Below are 21,802 nucleotides of genomic sequence, written 5' to 3' on the forward strand. Positions count from 1 at the left end.
ATTTTGGGATTCCTTATCATGAAAAACATCAGAAGCAGAAATTACCCTGAAATTTGTGTCACACGTTCACATTTCTCTCAATAACAGACTGATTTCCTTCTTTTGATATCCCTCTATTTACAGATTGTAGCTTTACATGCCTCTCCCTGTGCATTTTGTTTCTCGCCTGCTCTGACCTTTCCTCTCCTTCAGGAGAGCTCAGCAGTGGGAACACTTATTTCCAGCTCCATTTCACTATTCAAGAATTACATTTTGAGGAAAGCTCAATTAGATTACACCTTTTCTTTACATTAAAATGGTCAAGGTGTGAAGGCAAGGTCTTGCCCACTTACAGCAGCATCACCTGTTTACGATTTGAACGAAGGCTACACTTGCTGTACGTACGACCGACATCCCCCCCATGCAGGGGGCGGAAAAAGATTCTAAGCCTCACGATTTAGCGTGACACCGGTACCGAGGACTAGGAGGAGTTCGGGAAACAATCCTTAATGATTAAGAAAGGTGATTCTTTAGATTAATGTGGGTTTAGCCGACACGACTGGAGTAGTGCAAACCAACGTTTGAACAGGGACACCAACCCCACACCTTCCTTTGTTAATGCAAGGACGGTGTGCCCAATAGTATCTTCTCAGATGTCTGTTAGTTGAATTCAAATGAGCTTTGCGTTTTAACACTCCGCCGCCCTGCTGTGGAGAACAGCCTGCTGACAGCGCTCTGCCCTTGTTCCCCATCCTGCTTTGCGACAGCCGCGCTGCCCAATACCCGAGCAGCACCACGTCGGGGATCATCGCGCAACACACGCGTGTGCACGGCCGGGCCTTCGCTTGTTGGACTTGCACAAGTGAAATTATTTAGATGCCCTCTTGTGTAACACCATTACCAAGAGAGGTTTATTTTTTATATAAAAGCAGCTGCGTCCACATTTGATAACATATATACATATATTTTCAACCCCCCGACGTTCAAGAGTATATTCCTCGTGTATCTTCGTTGGTTTTCGGACTGTGTGACAGGACGGGGGCAGGAGTCAAACGCAGTTGCTTGAGGAGTCAGTGCGACCACCTGCACGGCTGCAGTCGATTTTGTCGGGCGGTTCGGGCGGCCTGCGCCCCTGAGCGCGGCGCGCAGTTGGGCGACGCTCCCCGGGCCGGCGGCCGGAGCGGAAGCGCAGGGCGGACGTGGCGGCGAGCGGTTGCAGGACTTACCTGGCAGCAGCAGCAGGGCGACTGAGGCGCCGGGTTCCCCGAGGGGCTGTGCGAGAGTCCTCCCCTCCCCCGTGGGCCGGTGCCCGTGAGCGGAGCCGAGCCGAGTGTATAAATGCGAGGGCCGGGGTAGCACGGCATGCCGCGGCGGGTGCGGGACTCTCTCCGGCAGGCGCTGACTCAGATGGCCCGCAGACCCGCTGTGCTGTGCGGCGCCGTCGTGCTGAGCTGCACCCTGGTCCTCGCCATCAGGCTCAGCTGCAGGTAACTTCTCCGCCCACAGCAGGCTGGGGGGTTGCGGGCCGAGAGGAGCACCGTGTCTCCGGAGCGAGTGTGATGCAAGTACTTCGCTGTCACCCCCGTCCACGAACAGCACCTCTGGCACTTTATGATCTCCAGTCCAGCGTCATGTCGGGGGGTGGAATTATATTTAATGCTCGAGTCGAAGTACTTTTAGTCCGGCTCCGGGGCAACAGTTTCGCCGTGTGTTTTGTTTTTTTTTAAGTCTAGCTGACGTGTCCTTAGCAAAGGTTTCACTTGGGTTTCTCCCAGTTTCGGTTGAGCTTTTTTTGTTTAGAGAGCCACCTGAACCACCGGCGGGGCTCTCGAGCAGGGCGAGGTCTGTGTCCCAAGGAAACGCTTGTGAACAGATCGACCCGTGTGATCGATCAGTCGATCAGACCGCTGGTGGTGCAGCCTGCAGCGCACCTGAGCTCCGCTCTTCGGGGCGGACGTGTCGTTCGCGAACTCGAGTAGTTTACTTGCTTGATCTATGCTGCATTTCTTGGACTTATTTTGATCAACGTTGATTTTAATTTGGGGGCGTAAGTGATAAACGCAAAATGTGTGAATGATCTTGTTAAAGCGTCAACTTGCTTAAAACATTTGCAGGCCATATGTGAATTAAGTTGTTTTTTGACGGAAAAGTATATTTTGCTGGTTTAGTCGAGCAGGTGTACTCCAGCGGACTGTTTACAGTCCTGAGTGCGTTTTATACTAAAACATAAGATGAAAATTAAGATAACCCTGAACTGATACAAATAATGAAAATCTTCAAAAGGTTTTGAACTGAACTTTTTCTACTGTAATTTGCACATGCGGCAGTAGAAAGTCGAAGTCTGGATCTCGCCTCAGACCCTGCTCCTAGTCCGAGCGAGTTTCCCGAGGCGGACCTGTAGGCGAAGGAAGACACGAGTGAAACTATTGGTAGGGACACGACACTGGTCGTGACCGGGTCACGCCAGTGAGCAGTTCCCTCGGAACTGAGGGCTTGCTTGTGGGACCGGCTGGCTGGCTGCAGTCGTCAGGATACAAGTCCTTCAACTGGCTGCCGGTGTCCAGCTCGCCTGCAGGAGAGCCCTTCTCTGCAATGCATTCACTCTCATGTCCCCTGTCCCCCCGTGTGCTTCCCTTCCAGTCGCGCGAGAGCCGTGGTGGCGCCCGCGCCGCCGCCCGCCCGCTTCTTCTCGGCCGACGCGCCCGTGGCGGACCTGTTCCTGGGGCAGCTGGCGCAGGCGGAGCGGCTGCGCGCGGCGGCCGAGGTCTCGCTCGTGTGCTACTACGCGCCCTGGTGCGGCCGGAGCGTGTCGGCGCGCGCCGAGCTGGAGCGCGTGGCCCGGAGGCTCGCCGGACAGGTGCGAGGACTGCCGGGACGGTTTCGTATGCATTCGTCTCCCTTATTGGAGCAGTGGTGTACTGTTGACAGTCACTGGCTGAAGGATCTGTGTGGCACCCCTGGCTTCAGGATGAGTGTTCTGGTCTGCGTGAGGTCAGCCTGTCAGGCAGTTCAGCCATTCCACCCTCCAGACCAAAGCGCTTGCAGAGCAGCTTGGGGGTGGTGTTGTAGGCAGGAGCAGGTCAGGAGAAGGGTTCTCGGAGCGCCCGAGCGCTGCCCGTGGGGAGGGGGGAGACGGAGGCCATTGAGGCCATCCCTCTCCACAGCCTGGGGTATGGGAGCTGGGAAGATGAGTACAGGCCAATCGCAGAAGAAAGCCTGCTGCAGTCTGCTGCAAATCTGAAACGGGGATGAAAATGATCCTGGCAGCAGGACAGCGACCCACAGCACAAGGCCGAAGTAACCCCGAAGATAAGAAAGTGAATCTCCTCGACTGGCCCCAAGTCTGGCCATAGGGTTTCTGTGGATTCAGGCCGTGACTGTGATAGATATATATAATATAAATAAATATAAAGGGTTTGATTAGGGTTCTGCCTCGAAGCTGCAGCAGCCCTTGTAGCTCTTTATGCCAGACCGGAGGAGCCCAGGAGATGCAGTGTGAATGCCAGGTTGAGAACAGGCCATAGATGGTCAAGCAAGGAGGCCCGGAGGCTGACCTGTTGAAGCACTGTTGACCACAAACACGTGGTGTTTAGTCACACCATTGCTTTCTTTCTGCCAACAATCGGCACGGGTTCCTAAGCTGCTGGAGTGTAAGATATTTTCCACACTAGTGTCTTACTCTTGTAGACGTTTGCAGATGGTTGTCGAAGGGAAGTTTGGAGCCCGCGAGGCTGGAGGTCTGAAGCCGTGCTCGCAGCTGAGACTCTGTGGTTTGGCCATTGCAGGTGCAGTTTGTGGCCGTCAACTGCTGGTGGAACCAGGGCAGGTGTCGGAAGCAGCACAACTTCTATCAGTACCCCGTGATACACCTGTACTACCAACGGTAAGAGGACAGTGGAGCTGGTCCAGCCTGGGTGCCTCAGCTTGTGTGTGTTTTCGACACGAAGAAATAGCAGAATGAGATTCTTGGGTCAGCACTTGAGGGGACCAAGTGAGCTTAATGGGTTCAGTCACCTTCTTTCCAACGTTTCGTATGTCAGTAAGTAGTTTTCTTTTAAAACTGTAGAGGTGGCTGGTGCATAAATGATTAAATTAACCGTGGAAAATGTTGCAGTCACCGTGGAGTAATGTGTAAGAAGTTGTAAATCTAGAATTTCTTGAACTTTTAGTTTTGTGAAGAGAAAAATGTAAACCAGGAAGTTCAGGCATTAAACCCACAGGAAACTACAACTTTGACAGTGCAGTGCAGTTTTCTCTTATTCTTCTTTGCAAACTCGATGAAGCTCCGTCAGATTCTAATCTGGCCTTAATTCTAACCTTTCTGATTCTAATCTTGACTTAATTCTGATTAATAATATTCAATATTCAATGTGTATGCATAAAATGGGACATCACTGGAGGGCAGCTGATACTGTTTTAAGGTATGAACTGAGTTTCACTCAGTGTGAAATATTGCACAATCCTCGTGTGATTGGTGAGAATTTATCCATGTGATATTTGCTCCTCACCTCAGGGCATCCTTGTAATCTGATCTCAACAACCATTAGGTAGCTGTATAAACAAAATAATCCTACAATTAGAAGTTAAATATAATGAGTATATAGATTTAAATGAATATATTGGCATAATTAAGAACACTAATGGATGTACATAATGCATAAAAACTAATTGTAATGAGTTCTATATATGCAATAATATCCACCTGGTGCAGATTTAACTTCTTCACAATTTATCATTGCACCACACTCAAAAGATAACAATACCCTGACATTTAAAACACACAGAATAAAAGGCAAAGATTCACACAGGTGAATGGGATAAAAGAATCTGGATTGCTTCGTAGTAATCAGAATCACCTTTATTGGTCAAGTATGTAGGAGGAACTTACTCGGGTGTACTTGGTGCTGAAAAATCATTCTACGTATGCCATATACAAACGAGAGACTAGACGTCAGTATGACTGTGCACATAGAACTAGGGTTTCTGGTTAAACAAAAAGACAGCCCTAGGAAAGATGCTGTTCAAACACCGGTTGGTTCTGGTTTAAGAGGCCGGTAGTGTCTTGCCTGCTGCTTTGCTCTGGAATTGTACACGTCATCAGTGGAGGAGAGGTGACAGCCAGCAGCCCTCTCTGCTGTGCAAACAGCACACTGCAGCTGGCCTCTGGAGCAGGCAGACCTGTTGCCAAATCAGCCGGTTCTAGAGGAGTCGGCATGCTCTTAATAATGGCTCTGTAAAACCCTATCGGAATTGGCCGAGAGACTCCAAGGTTGTTCAGTTGGCACAAGAAGTACATTTTCTGCTGTGCTTTCTCTGTGATACTGGCGATATCCATTTCCCATTCAAGGGAATTAGAGATCACAATATGTGTGAGGCATGGGTGGTTCAGTGGAAGAAGTCTTGCCTGTTAAGTGAAATGCCTGGCCATTAAGTGCCTGGGATAAGTTTTTTTTGCCAGTACTCGATCAGCCTGCGGCTCACAACCAGCCCACTGGAGCTCAGCAGGTGTGAGCCAGGCCCGTCTGCTGCTGTAGATTGTTTTGCAAGACGTGCTGTCTACTCAGAGCTGTTAGTGACTCACAATACCTTGAAACGACCAGGAGAGGGGGCTGTTGTTCTGCGGGTAGAATGCCTGGGATGTTTCCACGGTGTGATTGGTTATTTTGCATGCGTTCTTCTCTCTGTTCAGGTTTGGGCCGATCGAGTACAGGGGCCCGCTTACAGCAGCCTACCTGGAGCAGTTCACACGCAGGGTGATGGCGCCTCTCGAGTACCTCCCTTCGCGAGACCGGCTGCAGGATTTCTTCTCCTATCATGAGGTCTTTTGTCTTGAATTACTTTTGCTTCCTAAGGGTGGGTTACTGCAACACCTGGGGTTTTTATGTGGTTGGCGGTCAATGCATGAGTTGTATGTGCTTTTCCTTTTCAGAATTTACAGATGGGCAGGTTTTGGTGCACTGAATTCAACGAAAAAGCCATTTTGTTGTTTCCACTTCACTTTTGTTTCTATACCTTATTGAACCCTCAACATGCTGGTGTCAGGAATTTTTCTGTACAGAAAATGGGGGTGGTGAGAAGTCCTGTACTCGGATGTCACATTCATTAGCGAAACATTCATACAAGAGTATTCGTAGAGGCCTGGAGTTCTTAATAGGCTGAGTGATTTATAATACTTGATAATATGTTTTTTGTATTAATTTTTGTGAAGTGAAGCAAGATTTTTTTCCTGTGAAATAGCTGGCTGTGTTTTGTTCTAGATTCAATAATCTGTGAATTAGGTTTGATTGAAATTGAAATTAGGTTTCAATGTGAGCTCATCTAGTGCGATGTAAAACTATTCACCCCCTTCAAATGAAGGAAAGCGATACAACGTGCAGTTTAATCTCTCTGCAAATCTGGATGCAACAGAATAATTGAGAGCCTATTTCCCTATTCTAAAAACACACCCTCAAGCAGGAAAAGGCCATCTTTAACTGAGGTATCTTACTCAGAAATGTAAGTTCCCTAAAACACAGAATAGCAAGCACTCTCTAGTAGGGTACAGATACTTTGCTTCAGTCGGGTTCTGTCTGGATGATCATGAAGTTGGGGCTCTCGCCTGGCGCAGGCTTCAAGTTCCAGCTCCTCCTGTCTTGTGGTCAGACCTCCTCTCTCTCCTTATTCTCTTCTTCTCCTCTCTTACCTTCTTATCTGATCTTATATGGTGTGTTTCTGGCCTGTTGATTGACACTTCGTCATCTACCCACAACTTCACAAAGGTAAACCAAGTTGAGCTTTACGATGTGCTTTGATCACAGACTCTGGACTCCCCTCATCTTGGCAAACATCCCCTCTGCTTGAAGCTGGCAGTTTGTACTGTGCCGGGTGTCATGCACTTTATCTAAACTCTTACAGACACTTCCTAGTCACCTATAACTGTAACAATACATTTCAACATGGAACACCTTATTCTAAAGAATTCTGTTTGGTCTGTTTATAATCTTGGAAATATTCCTATGTTTGAAGGTGGCTGAAACTAGGGTACAGCTCAAAATCTAATCGTGATGATTATCTCTCTTCTTTCCCCAGCCTGGAGTTGTTGGTTATTTTGAGTTCAACTCTTCACCTCAGCCTCCGGGATATATGGTATTTCTTGCATCAGCTTTGCAGGCGCTGAAAAGGGGTGAGTTAATGTATGGAAAATACCTATAAAAAAGAGCACTGTTTTTCACACACAAATCTGGAAACACACTTGGTATGTTTAATGGACAGGAATGTAAGCCAGTACTTACAATGCATGATGACCTATGAAAATAAAATCCTTCACCTGAAATAATCTGTCATTTTACACATGAAACTGGAATTTGACTTTCTTAAACTGAGTGTCATTTATCATGCAGGTTCCTGTAAAAAATCTTGGCCAGCTTCATGTTCTTGTAACTCAGTTCTTCCTAATGAAAGAGATTATTATCGGCTGTGATGCCAAATATTATGTCTTTGTGGGGAATACCATATACAGTTGCAAAGGACTGAGCCGTTTTCAAAGTATACCTGACGTATGGCATGTGAATGTGAAAACTACCTTGGAGAGCAGCTTAGTTGTGACAATGGTGGTGTTGAATGTAATAATTAAAAATACATGTTCTACCCTGAATTAATTCTGTAAAACATTTGCTTTCCTTCATCTTAAATTTCAGTTGAGGCAGACTCTGAGCACTTAACAAGAGTGAATTCAGGCTTCGGAAAGATAAATTTATAACCTCTCTATTTTAATATTTAAGAAGTTCAAATTCATTCAGTGGAAATTATTACTTTGGTCTTATGCATTTGTCACTTTTAAAAACATAAAATAGGTGTTTTTTTGTGTTTCTCAAAGAATGTTTTAATTATGTTTACATCTTCAATATAATACATGATAATAGTGATAGGAACTCCAGTTTGTATTTGGATTAAAATTTTTTTTTTTCCAGTTCAACATGGAAAGGTAGCATGAAAATTGGTAATCTGTCAGTAAGAATTTGGGCAAAATCGACTCCAACTTTACCAGAGAGTGGAAATTACCTTCCAAATTCCAGAATGTCTCACAATAAAGAGTTAAACACTGTCGCTGCAGCATTTAGTGACAGAACGAGGACCTTCCAGTACAGTTTATGCTCTCGTATTCGTCGGGGTTCCTGTGTTTTCTGGATGGTTGATCTTCCAGTTTTGTCAGTTGCTCGTCTGATCAGAGTGCAGGCTGTTGGCCGAGTCGCGCAGCAGTGAGGGGAGTGAAACAATCCGATGAACTCTTCATTGCATTAGGAAGGGTGTAAGCGTGTTCAAACTTTGTATCAGACAGATCTCTTAAGTCATTCAATTGTAGTTAAACCGGAGGGAATGTTTGCAGCGTGAGGCTGGGCCGGAGCTGGTGTTTTGGGAAGTGCTTTCTGACGGCAGACTCTCTGCAGATTTCCAGGCTGCTGTGCGCTTTGCTGTGATAACTAACAGGCAGGTGGCGGAAGCCATTCCTCTGCAAGACTTTGGAGCAGTCTACATGCGCCGGCACTCGAACACTTCTCTGGTAGGTCCCGGTGAGCCCACAATAGACTCGGCATTAAGCTGCATCAGAACCGCTCACGTCTCAGAATAATTCTCTCTGAACAATGTGGCCCAGTCCTTTAAGCACTGGGGTCTGATTTGGATACACTATCACAGGAAGAGCTGCCTTAACTTAACTAGCATTTCCTGTCATATTGAGTTAAACTGACCTGTATTTAAAATGACAGGGCGACCCAAGATCATCACCCGTTCGTGGACTGTATGAGGGCTGTGTGAAAAGCCATGTGTACTTGTGTATTTTACACAATAGGATAATATTTTGGGTTCTGTTTTAGGTTCAATACAGTTTGAGTATCCCACCTATACATCGACCTGTCCTTACGTAATGTTTTTTTACCTGTTACCTGGACATAAAAATCCCCTGCTAATAAATCCTCTGGATGCAGAATTCCTTCTAAAATGAGAAGAATAAAAATAGCCATTTCAAAGAAAAATTCTTACAGATTTCTCTTGTAATAACCAATATAACTATATCCTGTAGAGCGCTGTGCTAGTTTTATGTAGGTACTGTACAGGTATGTTTGTGTCGTCCAGGTCTCTGCTTCTTGTTCGCCGGTGAATGTTTGTGATGTTCTTACCTCTCTAATTACTAGTTCTTTGCCACATAGCAGTAGGTGGGATGTTTAAAAATGTGCCGGTGTTAGGCTGTGCCTAAAAACAGGTGTGTTCAAACAAGTGCAAAGACATAAATGTCCAAGTGATAGTGTCTGAATTTTCTCTGGATAAATCCACCCCAACATGAAACTGACCAACATGGTGTTGTGGGCAGAACTCCTGACTGTAATTCGTGGGGTCTAATCGCCTGGTTGTGTCTAGATATTTCCGCGTCACAAGCTGAACTTCACCTCGGAGAACGTTTGCCAGTGGGTCTTCGAGCACCGCGAGGGCCTCCTGCGGTGGCTGCGGCCTCACGGGGGGAAGAGCCGCCTGCTGGACGCGGAGCTGCGGAGGGGCGCGGCGCTGCTGGTCTTCCTGCCCTTCGACCCGCTGGCCGGGGCGCAGCCGCTGGTCCGCGAGGTGAGCGCGGGCAGGGAGATCTGTCCTGGGAGCCCTTGAGGGAAACCTGCTGTTCAGTGCCTCTGTGTTAGCCCAGATGGTTCTACGGATTCTGGGAAGGAAGACCCTTGCTTTGTAATGGAATTTCTACTGTAGCATCTTAACATCATGTAGTTGAGGATCTGCACCCTGCAGAGTTATTTTTCACCTAATTACATGGTGACATTTGATCTTTTAATTAGATTGTGCATAAACATGGAATTTTGTAGACATTTTGAAACAGTTAAATTATTGCAGATGTCAATAGACATTTCTGGTTTCTTCTTAATTTCCATAGCATTAAGTTCATTTCACAGTTTTCTGTGTTTCAGTAGAATAGTTTTTTTTAACCTGCGATATGGACATGTTTAAGCTTTCATTCCACATCTACCACTTTGATCAAATGGATAAACTGGGCATGGAATGATTTGCTTGCATTGTCTTTATGATAACTAACCTCCAAACCACAGTACATTTTTCTTTTATCACATGTAGAAGTCACAGTTTCTGCTTGGGCAGGAGAAAGATATGAAAATGAAGCAGTTTCCCATGATTGATGACAAAACCTTATCTAGGCTCCATTCTGGCAAAACATGATGTAAACACGACTCGCTATATTTGTCATTTGTTACCAGTCGGGGCAAGCTAGTGTGCATGTCACAAGGCTCTTCGTTCACTTGCTCGTGTTTCAGCCCTCATTTTCATGTGCTTCTGGCTAGACCTCTGCCCTTGAGGGTGAGAGAATGCAGATGAATGTCTTCACAAACACTGAGAAAGAGTGCTGAAAATTAATTCTTAAAATTAAGGTAACAAAATGAAGGCGTTTTCTTTAGGATAGATATTTTCAAATGAATCTCCTGCCTACATTTGACATTCTGCTGTTCTAAAAATAATTTCCCTCGATGGACAAAGTTCAGACTTCCTGTTCTGGGTGCAGTTTGTTCATTGTTGTGCTTCTGTTGAGAGACGTTTGACCTCAGCAGCTGTGCTGTGCAAGAATGGGCACTTCACCTCTCCCTTCACGTGCAGCAATACACCCGGGATGTTACTGTGGAATTTCTAGCCATGTTTCCTTCAGGCACAGATGCGTAGTTATGGCTTGACGTTTGTATGTGAAGGTCATGGTCTTGACATCCACAAGGAGAAGGTATAAATGAATCTGGTTACCTGCCTTAGTGGTTATATTGCAGCTTTAATCATCACTTTTATTGTCACTTTTTATGGCTGGTGTATAGTAATTGCAGTAAGCATTTCCCACTTGTTTATTAAGCCTTAGTAAAGGGATGGAAAATGTTGACATCAGACAGGACCATTTTTTGGAAAAAAAATTATTATACCATATAATAATATTGAATTATAATGGAATATTATTTACCTGCATTGCAGATGTGGTCACAGACATGCAATTTGTAGTTTGTACTTGAGAACTGAGCAGCAGTGAGGTTGAATAGTAAGATGTTGTCATTTATATTTCTAAACTCTTACAGTAAAATACATCTGCAGTTAGATTACTGTGTCCCTGCAAACACACAAACTATTTAGATTACCTACAGTTCCTGGGACTGGTAGTAACTTGTTCCAAACGGTTAAACGGCTAAATGGTAAATGACCTCTGATAAATCAGCTCAGGGGTCCAGCTAACGTAATCAATACCCGAATCTGAACACATGATGTCTGTGGTGATGGTTCCTAGGGGACTGAGAACTTATTCTTATTAAATGTGAAGGCCGAAGTGACATCACATGCTGTAACAATCTGAAAAACCTTGTGTACTATCAAAGAGAGAATGGAAACACTGTATCCAGACAGCTGAAGCCATTTCATGTTTGGCCAGAGCTCTTAAGCCATGGCCTTGGCGTCGAGTTTCATGTCATTCATGTTTTTACAGATGGAACTGGAAAACCAAAGAAATGATTAATCTGCTGCTCCTTAATGATTAAGAAATGAAGTTTTTCTGCTCTGGGGAATTTTAACCCTGGCATCTCCAAAGTGCTCCTCGGACAGTGCTGCTCATCATCGTAATCATCATTATAATACATGCAGGGTTTTGCTACAGTCAGATTAAAACATTTAGGTAATGTAAATGTGATTGCAACCCTGAACTACACAGCAGTACTCGGTGTGTTAAAGAGCCCGGTACAGATCTGCCGGTGTGTCAGGTCTTGTGTTCTGGGCTCAGCCTTCATATGGAGCGTGAGTGTTCACCGTGCACATTGGGTCTCCAGCTACACTGGTGGGAGAACGCTGTCCAGGTTAGTTGGCCTCTCTGAATGGCCAGCTTTGCGCCCTTGTGTCAGTGTGCCTTCACCGGACTGACGAGCTGGCCTGCGTGCTCTCCCACCCTGCGCCCTGCACCAGCTCCATTAGGGTTCGGCTCTCTGGATGTGGGAAATGGGGGGGATATTGAAAGATTAGAAATGGAAATTGAAAGAATCTTAATAAATCTGTAGCTTGTAGTGTGCTGAATATTACGGAATGTATCAAATTTATTAAGCTTATCACTTAATTCGAAGTGATGTGTATCAGTAAGAGTTGAAGTGAGGTTTATGGATTGTTGCTTTGTTTCTCTTTGTCAGGTAGCAGACGTTGCTACCCGATACCACAGCTGTGAGAGGAGTCAGCAGGCGGAGAGGGCCGAGCAGACGGGTTTTTTGAACGAGCAGTGGCCGTGGAGCAAGAGGACGCCACTCTTTGAGCACCTCTGCTGCAACACTGTGGTCCTTCCGCAGTCGCACTCGATCTCCAGGACTCACAACGTCTGCGAGCTCTGTATCAACCAGTCCGCTGGGGTCGAGCCCAGCGAAGTCCAGGCCCCTCGCTGCAGCTTCCATGAGATGGAGGCTGCCATGGACTCCTTCTACCTCAAAGAGCGCACCTTTGTGCATTTGGTCTCCAGGAACACTGAGTGTAGCAACATCCAGAGCACATACAGTCCTTTTAGTTACTACACTGCCTGCTGTAAAACATTAAGTGAAAGCCGTGCTGATTTGGATAACCTCTCTGAGCCACCTTCCTTCTCTTCCTCCAGTTTCACATCCTCAACACAGCTGCAGGACGAACCCAGGACTCTGCAGAACATGTTTGCTCATGCGGAGAGCAGCAGTTCTGCTGTGAACCACCATTTCCTCAATGGAAACATCACAGGGCTTAAGTGCAGGACTAATAAAACGCTTGGGTTTTACATGTTGGATTCTCATTTGCACTGGAAGTTCGCGGTCAGGCTGGGTGCACCTGAAAATGGGACCACAAAAGTGTTCACCACAATTGTAAACGTCTTGGATGAGGTGCACTATGTCCTGGATCACAGTGAATTTTTTAAAGATGCACTAGGTAAGTATACAATTCTCTAGCTTTGCTGCTTTGTCATTAGACTTCTAAAGCTTAAATCAGTGACCACCCCTGTTACAAAAAGTTTGTCTGTGGTGTAGCATGTTTTGTTGAATGTGTTGTGCACCACCATTGCTGGCAAGCAGCTGCTGGAAAACAGAACACTGTAGAATCACATTCATTCAGCTCCATTTTTGTGCTTTTGACATCTTCAAGACTGGGAATGCCTTCTTCTCTTGTTCCCAGTGACGTGTCCATTGACTTTTCTTCCGATATTTACTATTTGTCTTAGGCAGCCCTCCATTGATTCTTAAAGTCTCTAGGGGTCTGGACAGGCATGGCATGCCTTCAGTAGCAATGTTGTAAAGTTGTTCTCTTCATCCACGCCACTATAAAATGTCAAAACCCTAAAGAAAAGAGTTAGTTGTATACAGTGTCTACAAACCTGCATACATTCAAAATGGATACATTTAGTAACCTAACAACACCGTCCCAAAAACTGCTTCTAAGGTTTACTGGTTTATAAGTAGAAGAAGACTGTCATAAGCCTGCATTGGGTCAGATGAAGTAAGGTGATGTGTGCAGCTTTCTCAGTCGTAACGTCCTGAGAGGAATTAGAAATGCAATAAAATCAAATTTTACTAAACTAGCACACAGAATCCTGTTTGATTTTTCACATAGAAAAAATGACACGCAGTGCAGTGGCATGTAAAACATTAACGCTCAAATAGGTTATCTAATCAAACAGTGGGCCAAAGGAGTCAGATTTAATCAGTGCATGAGTAACTGTTTCACGTCCTAGCAGTGCTCGGATCCGAGTTTGCACGAGCGTCTATCCGTCTCGAGGAGTCGTGTTGTGCTCCTCGATCTGTGCTGTGCGAGAGGTCACTAATCTCAGCGTGCACCCGTGGCCAGTGCGTCACACCTACAGTGTGGCACAAAGCTAGGAGGAGTGGGCGGGGTGAGAACGTGGTCTGCAGTCAATGCATACTGCCTGTTCTCTCCCTACTTACTGTTGCTGCGCGTGTGACCCGCGGGCCGGCGGGCGTGGCGAGCTCTTCATCCTGGATCACCACAGGCTGCGGAGCAGAGCCAGTCCCAGAGATGCCTTGCTGGGATAAACCAGTCTTATCTGTGGCTCTCCAGGCCTCTGGCTACAGATATAGTTAACTGAGGCACACCAGGGTGTCTGGTGGAAATTCCTGGCCTCGGCTTCCCAGTGGGCTGTTCAGATCCGGCTTGTGGCAGTGGTGGCACTGCAGCTCAGCCAGGATGAGGCTACAGGACGACTAGCTTGACGTGCCTGTGGTGTAATAACCATGGATGTCACGTTTCTACAGCCGCAACGAATTCTGCATACAACATGCACGAAATATTGCATCGCTTCAACTCATCTTACCTAGGTTTTTCGTTGTTGGTTACTTGTTCGCAAGTGCATTTAACTATTTTATGATTTCATATTTTGTCAAAGATAATGTCATTGGAGATTGTTTCTGTTATCTCTTTCTATCAAAAATGTATAACCACCACTGACGGTGGATGTGTTGTGAGACATTTCTTAATGGAGCACGTTTGATGTACTTAATAGCTCTTACCTTAATACTGTGGTTTTGCAGCTGAGGTAATAAAAGTACTGTAACTGGTTCTCTTAAAATAATAGGTTACCTGACCACCGGTTTAATGTACTTTGTACAGAGCAATTTTATTCCATTTAATATATATATTAAGCTGACTTGAAACGTCTGTGAAACTGTCAGTAAAGAACTTACTGAATTTAGGAACCTAAATTTAGAACTTTAGGTTTAGGAATGAGACATTTTGTCATTGAGTACTGAATGCAGTACTGTACATTAAGATTATCTAAATAATCGTTTCCAAATCAATGGGTAGTCTTTGTTTTAAAATATTTTCTATTGAAGATAAAAAATGTAGCTTTTGAAATTATTTTGACATTTCATCTGTCTATAAAGTGTCCCTGTCTTTGCTGTAAAGCAATATTTTTGATTAATGTGAATCTCAGCTGTCAGGGTGAAACAGCTGAAAGTGCTTGTTTTGTATTTCAGAAAACTTCATAAGAAACTACAGCGTCCTATACAGTCCATTGAAGAGGTATCTGGTTGGGGATTCTGTACCAAGATCTTCAAATTCTTTAATTAATGAAGTAACGACCCAGAGCTTCTACAGCCAAGTAATGGATCCTGAAAAGGTAATTTATAATTCTTTATCCTGCAGTAAAAGAACTACCAGGAGGATGCTAGTCAGCAAGTTGTTTTGTAAATCTGTACATGGAGTTCTTTATAAATCTGAAGTGGAGATTGATTTCCAATGCCTTAACATCCTCATGTGTAATACGGACAGTGGGACATGTTAATTGTGCGCGGTGGAGCTGGAGTGTGTTGCAGTGCAGTATGCATGAGGACCATGTGTCTCCTAATGCAGCCATTCTGAGATAGTAGTTCAGGCGGGGAGCTGCGTCAGCACGCGTAGGCTGCAAAGGAACAAGTAATAGGTTTATTCCATGCTGAAAAAAGGAGAAAGAAAACGTTTTGGCCGTGGAGCCTTCTTCAGGTGTATCTCATTCTGATCGATTTCAGTTTTTTAGCTTATGTTTTAGATTTACTTTTAGGTCTTAAATGATTGAATGGTAATGTAGTATCAACTATAACCATATCCGTGCTTCATCAAATCAATAAAATGGTAAGTGCATTTAAAGAAATGCACAACTTTGTACATATCAAAAGCAAAATAAATGAACCCGAGTATTACTAAGTCAAACATTAAAACCCAGGTGAAAAGATACCTCTTTGTTCTGAAAATATCAACAGCTGCAGTGTCTCTAGAATCTAACGGTCCACAGACGTTGTGCTGAACAGAAAGTCCAGATCGGGAGGGTTAGAGCTGGACTGTACTGCCACAACAAGTCCCTAAATCGCTCAGTGCCAGAACAAGGCAACCTTGAAATCCATTCTGCATTTCACAGGGATCCAGTGAAAGTTAGATTGGGCAGGATTTATGAGATGATAAACATTACTAACCTCATGAACTCCAGAATTAAGAATACATTGAAGCTGGTTTACAGTAATGATATTAGTATTAATGCCTTACCTAATTAGGTGTTTGATCTTTTACAAAGTGAAGGTGTTGAGCCTTTATCATCTGTGATACTGAGACAGGCTGGCATTCTCTTTAAGCAGGAGAGTTAAGGTCCTAATATACACCAGCTGAAATCACTCAGATCAGGATGCGACTAAACTGCTCAGTAAAGGTCAGCACGTTTTGAAGAAAGGTGAGAAAGATTAATATCCTGAATTTGTTGGAAGTGGCATGCGTGATGTAAGATATAGCAACAAGTGACGCAAGAATATTAAACATGATGTTAATAGCCAGGACGAACAATTTCTATTAGAGCTGGAATGATGGCCAGCTGTGGTGCTCCAGCCCAGGGTTTTAGATTTCTTTCTGGATTAAACGACAAGATCATTTCCATCACCTGAAAGACACTGCCTGCTATGGGGGGTGCACTTGAAATAACTATACAGGATATAATTGTGTGCAGCACATATTTACACCTCGATTACAATGGCCATGGAGCTGTTTTGCTCTTTCTCTCTCAGTGCCACTTGTTTTGCACTGTTAAAAAGAAGACTCTTAATTTGATGGCTGTTATTATTTTCAACAGAACTTTCTGCATGTGGTTTCACCGCCCACATGGTTCAAGACTGTGAAAGCGTAAACGTTGGGGAGGCTTTTCCCAAAGGAATTATTGGAATAGAGTTGGTTTAGGGACTGTACGTTAGAGTGAATGTGTTTCACCTGCAGCTTGTCAGATAGAGAGTCCCATCAGAAGTCCAGGTTATTTTCAGAGACTGTTGGTTTAATGCTGTGAAATGACCTCCCAGTCTATTGCAACTCAGTATGCACTTTTAAATCTAGTCTTAAAACTGAATTTATGCACTAATAATAATTAAGATATATAGGAAAGGTGCTATATAGCGTACAAGTGTTGATGAGGAAAATGGCCTCTAGGCCCCCTTGGATTGCTTTATGCCATTTGAGTGCACGAAGAGGGTTGTCATCTTCTCTCTGTCACACCTGTACCTTCTTACTGTTCTCAGATGGCAGATGATTGAATCACATAATGCTAATGATGGCGTGACCGCAGTCTCAGGAGCCTCCTTGTTCATGGTTTTTCACAAGCCAGGAGTGATTCATTTCTCTGCACTGCAGCACCATACCCGTGTTATTAAAGAAGCAGTGCCTTTACTCGGACTTGTGGAGGCTGTTCAATACTCTCTCTTGGTATTTTCCTTTCCTCTGTGCAAGATCAGTTAAATTCTACATCACTTTTAGAGTCTTGCAATTCTTATTTTTTCCAATTGTTTTTGACGGCGAATCTTTAATGAATGAGTAGGAGTAAGGAATTATTAGTGTTGTCTGTCACAGTGTTAACAGTTGGTTTTCCTCTGTCAATACCTGCAGTTTCAATCAGATCTAATATGGGAAAAATGAACAATGTAGTTTGTATCTTTAAATTATACACCCAAATATCAAACCTTGAAGCCTAGTGACGCAAAATACTAAAAACTACTGATCCACTGTCCAGATCATTAAGATCTGGTTGTATCGCACCTATTGAAGACTGCAAATTGAAGATGGGTTAAATACTGTATATGATGTTCTACTGTAAAACCATTTTATTGGACTTAAAAATGGAAATACATCTATATGAATATAGATTTTGCTCAGTATTGTTTTTAAACTTCTGTGTGTAACAACTATCTGTACACTGTATTGCTTACCTGGTTTCTAGGAGACCTACAGTAAGTCATGATCAGCATTCTGTTGTTGGCTTTAAAACTAAGAAAAAAATTGCCTGCCTTTTACAGTTACTTATAAAATAAGCAGGTTGAAAGTCAGTATCTCTAGTACCATTGTTACTATGAACATCTCTGATGTCTGCCAACTGACGCCCACAGCTATCTCTGTAATCAGGAAGCCTGTAGTAGTGGTTCTGTTCTCCTGTTTTGCTCTTTTGTTTTGCTTTTTTGTTACACTTTGCAATTCTATAGATGTAAAATTATATATTGTGAGGAGAAGGGTCTATATTTCTTTCTGTACCTCATGATGCTATTTCTTTAATACAAGTTTCATACAGAATAACAATTCAATTTTGGATTATATTTATTATTATCTTAAGTACTTTCTCTTGGACTAGGGCTTCTGAGTCCTGATCTTTTTGACTCTAGTGTCTGCTGGCAGTCTTTCCAAATGAGCTCTCTAAGTAGGAACACTAATTTAAAGATACATTAAACGGCTCTTTGAAATCCAGATTTATTTGGGATGAAAACAGGCAGACTTTGTGGTCATCTAAATGAAAAATTGTGAATGGGTCTTAAACCCTAAAGCCAAAACCTCATTAAACCAATGATATTTTGCAGAATTTTTCGTTGTCACATGTGGTTTCTGGTTTATTTTTTCCAGGATGTACTGCTGTTTTATTACACGCAGTGGTGTGGATTTTGCACTGTTCTCAACCACGTCATTATTCAGCTTGCCCGTTTCTTCCAGGGAAATCAGAAGATTGCTGTCTGCAGGTGAGAGCTTTGGGCCGTTCAATCGCTGTCTCAGATTAATCAAGTTTTTAAATTGTGCAAGTGAGCAGGTTTGTGGGCCGCAGCCCAGGGGCACATTGGTCAGCATTGCTGGAGCTGCTGGGTGCAATTCCAGACCTGGGGTGCTGTCTCCGTGGAGTTGGCATGTTCTCACCATGTCCATGTGGGTTTCCTCCGCCTCATTGGTCTTTGGGGAATTTTGGCCCTGGTGTGAGTGTGTGTGTGTCTCCTGTGATGGACTGGCCCTGGTGAGAGTGTGTGTGTCTCTCCTGTGATGGACTGGCCCTGGTGAGAGTGTGTGTGTGTCTCCTGTGATGGACTGGCCCTGGTGAGAGTGTGTGTGTGTCTCCTGTGATGGACTGGCCCTGGTGAGTGTGTGTGTGTGTGTGTGTGTCTCCTGTGATGGACTGGCCCTGGTGAGTGTGTGTGTGTGTGTGTGTGTGTCTCCTATGATGGACTGGCCCTGGTGAGTGTGTGTGTGTGTGTGTCTCCTATGATGGACTGGCCCTGGTGAGTGTGTGTGTGTCTCTCCTGTGATGGACTGGCCCTGGTGAGAGTGTGTGTGTGTGTCTCTCCTGTGATGGACTGGCCCTGGTGAGAGTGTGTGTGTGTGTCTCCTGTGATGGACTGGCCCTGGTGAGAGTGTGTGTGTGTGTGTGTGTGTGTGTGTGTGTGTGTGTGTGTGTCTTGTGATGGACTTGGAATTGTCCTGGCACCTTTTTTCCATGTCCTGATAAGTCAGCCGTTATTATAATTGGCAACACTGGATTTTGGGATAATAACCTTCTTGTCTGTACTTGTTTACTTTTTTTAGAATTAATGCTGCCAAAAACGACCTTCCATGGGAATATATGGTAGACCGATTTCCAGCACTACTGTTCTTCCCAAGAGACAGGTAAGAATCCACCTAGTCACGGTCATTTAATTGTAGCACAGTGTGCTGTGCTTGTGCTTTGCCGTCTTCTGGTGTCTAAACATAGCAGATTTGACATAGACTACTTACGATTCTGAAAGAGTGAGTGTAGCTTTTATTTCTTGGATATTGTGATGCTAAGTGGCTCGGCCTTCACTTCAGGGCACAAAGCGTGCGTGTGCTCAGTGTCTGATGTCAGTGACGTGACCATCTCAGCCTCCTGAGGGATTTTCCCACTCTTTCCCAACTCGCAGACGCTCTTCTCTGAGAGGTGCTCTGTGCTGCGGCGGGACACGAGGCGTTTCGTCCTGAGCTCTTACGCTCTCGGCTACCTCGGGGCCCTCGGCTCTCCGACTCTGGCCCGGAGTCCCGTACTATGGACGCGTCCCTCCCTTCAGCTTCTGCCGTTTTGGATAGCACTGACCTCAAGGTCGTTAGTCCATGACTTCCGTATGCTTTATGAAGGGAGTGGAACAGAATCCATGTGGACCAGTGTCCACAAACAAGAGAACGTTAAATTTGCCCAACTTACAAAGTTCTAATGGTCACCTTTCTTCACTACTGACATTGGTCAGCATCGCTGCCTCGCAGAGCTCGACCATAGGTTCGGTACCAGACCTGGGGCGCTGTCTCGGTGGAGTTTGTATGCTCTTCCCGTGCTGGCCTGGCTGTGTGCCCTGAAAAGGACTCGTGTCCCATCCAGGGTGGATCATGCCTTCTGCCCATTTCCTGCTGGGATACGTTCTGACCTGTGTTGGAGAAAGCGGTTAGAAAAGGGGGGGTGTCAGTCAGGTTCCCCACACTTTGTCATGTGTTGACTTCATCGCTGCAGGATACGTGCCACATTTTTCATTAACTGCTTTTGCTCTATGAGGGTTATGCAGTCATTTGACCATCCTATTTGAAGCAAGATCCCTGTGTTGCCATATTGTTGCATTGTCCTTGGAATGATACACAGCAGGTTTGGTGTTAAATGATCAAACATTCCTTAAACAGGAGAATTTTGCACAAGAGGCAGCCTTTGTCTGGCCAGATGATTCACTGTGGATGGGAAAAAGTATTTGAACAACTTGAGGTATAAATTGGAAGCAACTTCAGTTATTCATGGTCAGCCAGGTTTTGATTCAGGTGTCTTAACAGCCGCTCAAACAGCAGCTGCCTGAGACAGGAGGGAACTGGCTCTCTGCAGGAATGACCGCTTGTGTGATAATGGTGCAATCACTACACTGACATTTTGGAGTTAAGTGGCTAAACAACTTTGAATTGGTAGGAGTTAATGTTGCGAACTAGTCATTGACAAAGGTCTTGCAACCCTATGGGATTACACAGGTTTCTGCATTTTTACAAAAAGTAATTTCATAAGTCAAGCCTGTTGGTCAAATCTGTGAAGTTTGGAGTTAATTGGCTAAGTTTTTTTGCTGGAGTGGTGGGGTCATGCTGCAGGCATAAAAATGAACATTTTCGCTGCTTGTGATTGTGAGCTAGTTCCTTGAGATGCAGGATGGTAAATCATTAGCTATCCGCCTCTCCTGAGCAGCACCCACTCTGGGCTGGTCAGAGGAGGCACCAACACAAGCTCTCATCCACATAACACCCGACCCTCTCCAGACTGACTCGCTGCTTGGACCAAGTAAGCTTTCAAGTAAAGAAAAACAGTACATGACAGTTTCATTTCATAAACGATGAGCACTGATCGCCTGCTTTCTTCATTATTTCCTGAAGGAAGCACGCAAGTGTGAAATTCCCCGATCTTCCCTTCACCCTGCCCAACCTCGTGCGTTTCGTCCTGCGGCACTCGGGCCCGGGGGGTCCGGCAGGGGGGACAGTGGGCCGCCTGCGCCTGGCCCGCGCCCGGCTCGCGCGGCAGCTGGCCCGCCTCGCGCGGGAGAAGCGGCAGCTGTCCCGGCACGCGCGCGCCCGGGCCCTGGAGGGGCTGTACCGGGAGAAGAGCCGGCAGCTGCAGGACACCCTGCAGAAACTGCAGGCCCTGGCTGGCGCCTCCGAGAGCCTCCTGCCGGCTCCCGCCAAGCAGACGCAGGCTCCAGACTCCCAGCAGCCCGGCCCCGCCGGACCGCCGGGCAGCGCCCAGGCCGAGAGCTGAGCAGGCCCTGGCCAGATCCGTGTCTATTCGGAAAGTATTTGATGGTCCCTTTTGAATGTCTGAGAAATATTTAATATGATCTATTTTTACAAGAATCCTTAGCAATCACTTAATGTGTTCTGATTTAAGTATTCAGGTATGAAGAAAAAATGCTGCATTTGTTTACACTTTGATATTGCACATTTGTACTAATTAAACTGGTTAGTTTACACTGCATTTGAAGCATTTATTATATTTCTTCACAGTTATGTCTTTATT

At 45.1% G+C, this 21,802-nt stretch overlaps 1 protein-coding gene across 1 annotated transcript; it reads left to right on the top strand.

Annotated features, from left to right (window-relative positions):
- Nucleotides 1–1,129: 1,129 nt before the first annotated feature.
- On the top strand, nucleotides 1,130–21,760 carry txndc11 (thioredoxin domain containing 11). Its single transcript, XM_088936872.1, has 12 exons — nucleotides 1,130–1,466; nucleotides 2,620–2,836; nucleotides 3,765–3,862; nucleotides 5,669–5,798; nucleotides 7,048–7,141; nucleotides 8,406–8,518; nucleotides 9,373–9,573; nucleotides 12,168–12,921; nucleotides 14,982–15,124; nucleotides 18,400–18,512; nucleotides 19,345–19,425; nucleotides 21,166–21,760. The coding sequence occupies exons 1-12, from the start codon at nucleotides 1,342–1,344 to the stop codon at nucleotides 21,542–21,544; spliced, it is 2,448 nt and encodes an 815-aa protein (XP_088792998.1). The 5' UTR covers nucleotides 1,130–1,341; the 3' UTR covers nucleotides 21,545–21,760.
- The last annotated feature ends 42 nt before the right edge of the window (nucleotides 21,761–21,802 follow it).

This window comes from Atractosteus spatula, chromosome 18, assembly GCF_055471065.1.
Source record: "Atractosteus spatula isolate fAtrSpa1 chromosome 18, fAtrSpa1.hap1, whole genome shotgun sequence".
NCBI lineage: Eukaryota > Metazoa > Chordata > Actinopteri > Semionotiformes > Lepisosteidae > Atractosteus > Atractosteus spatula.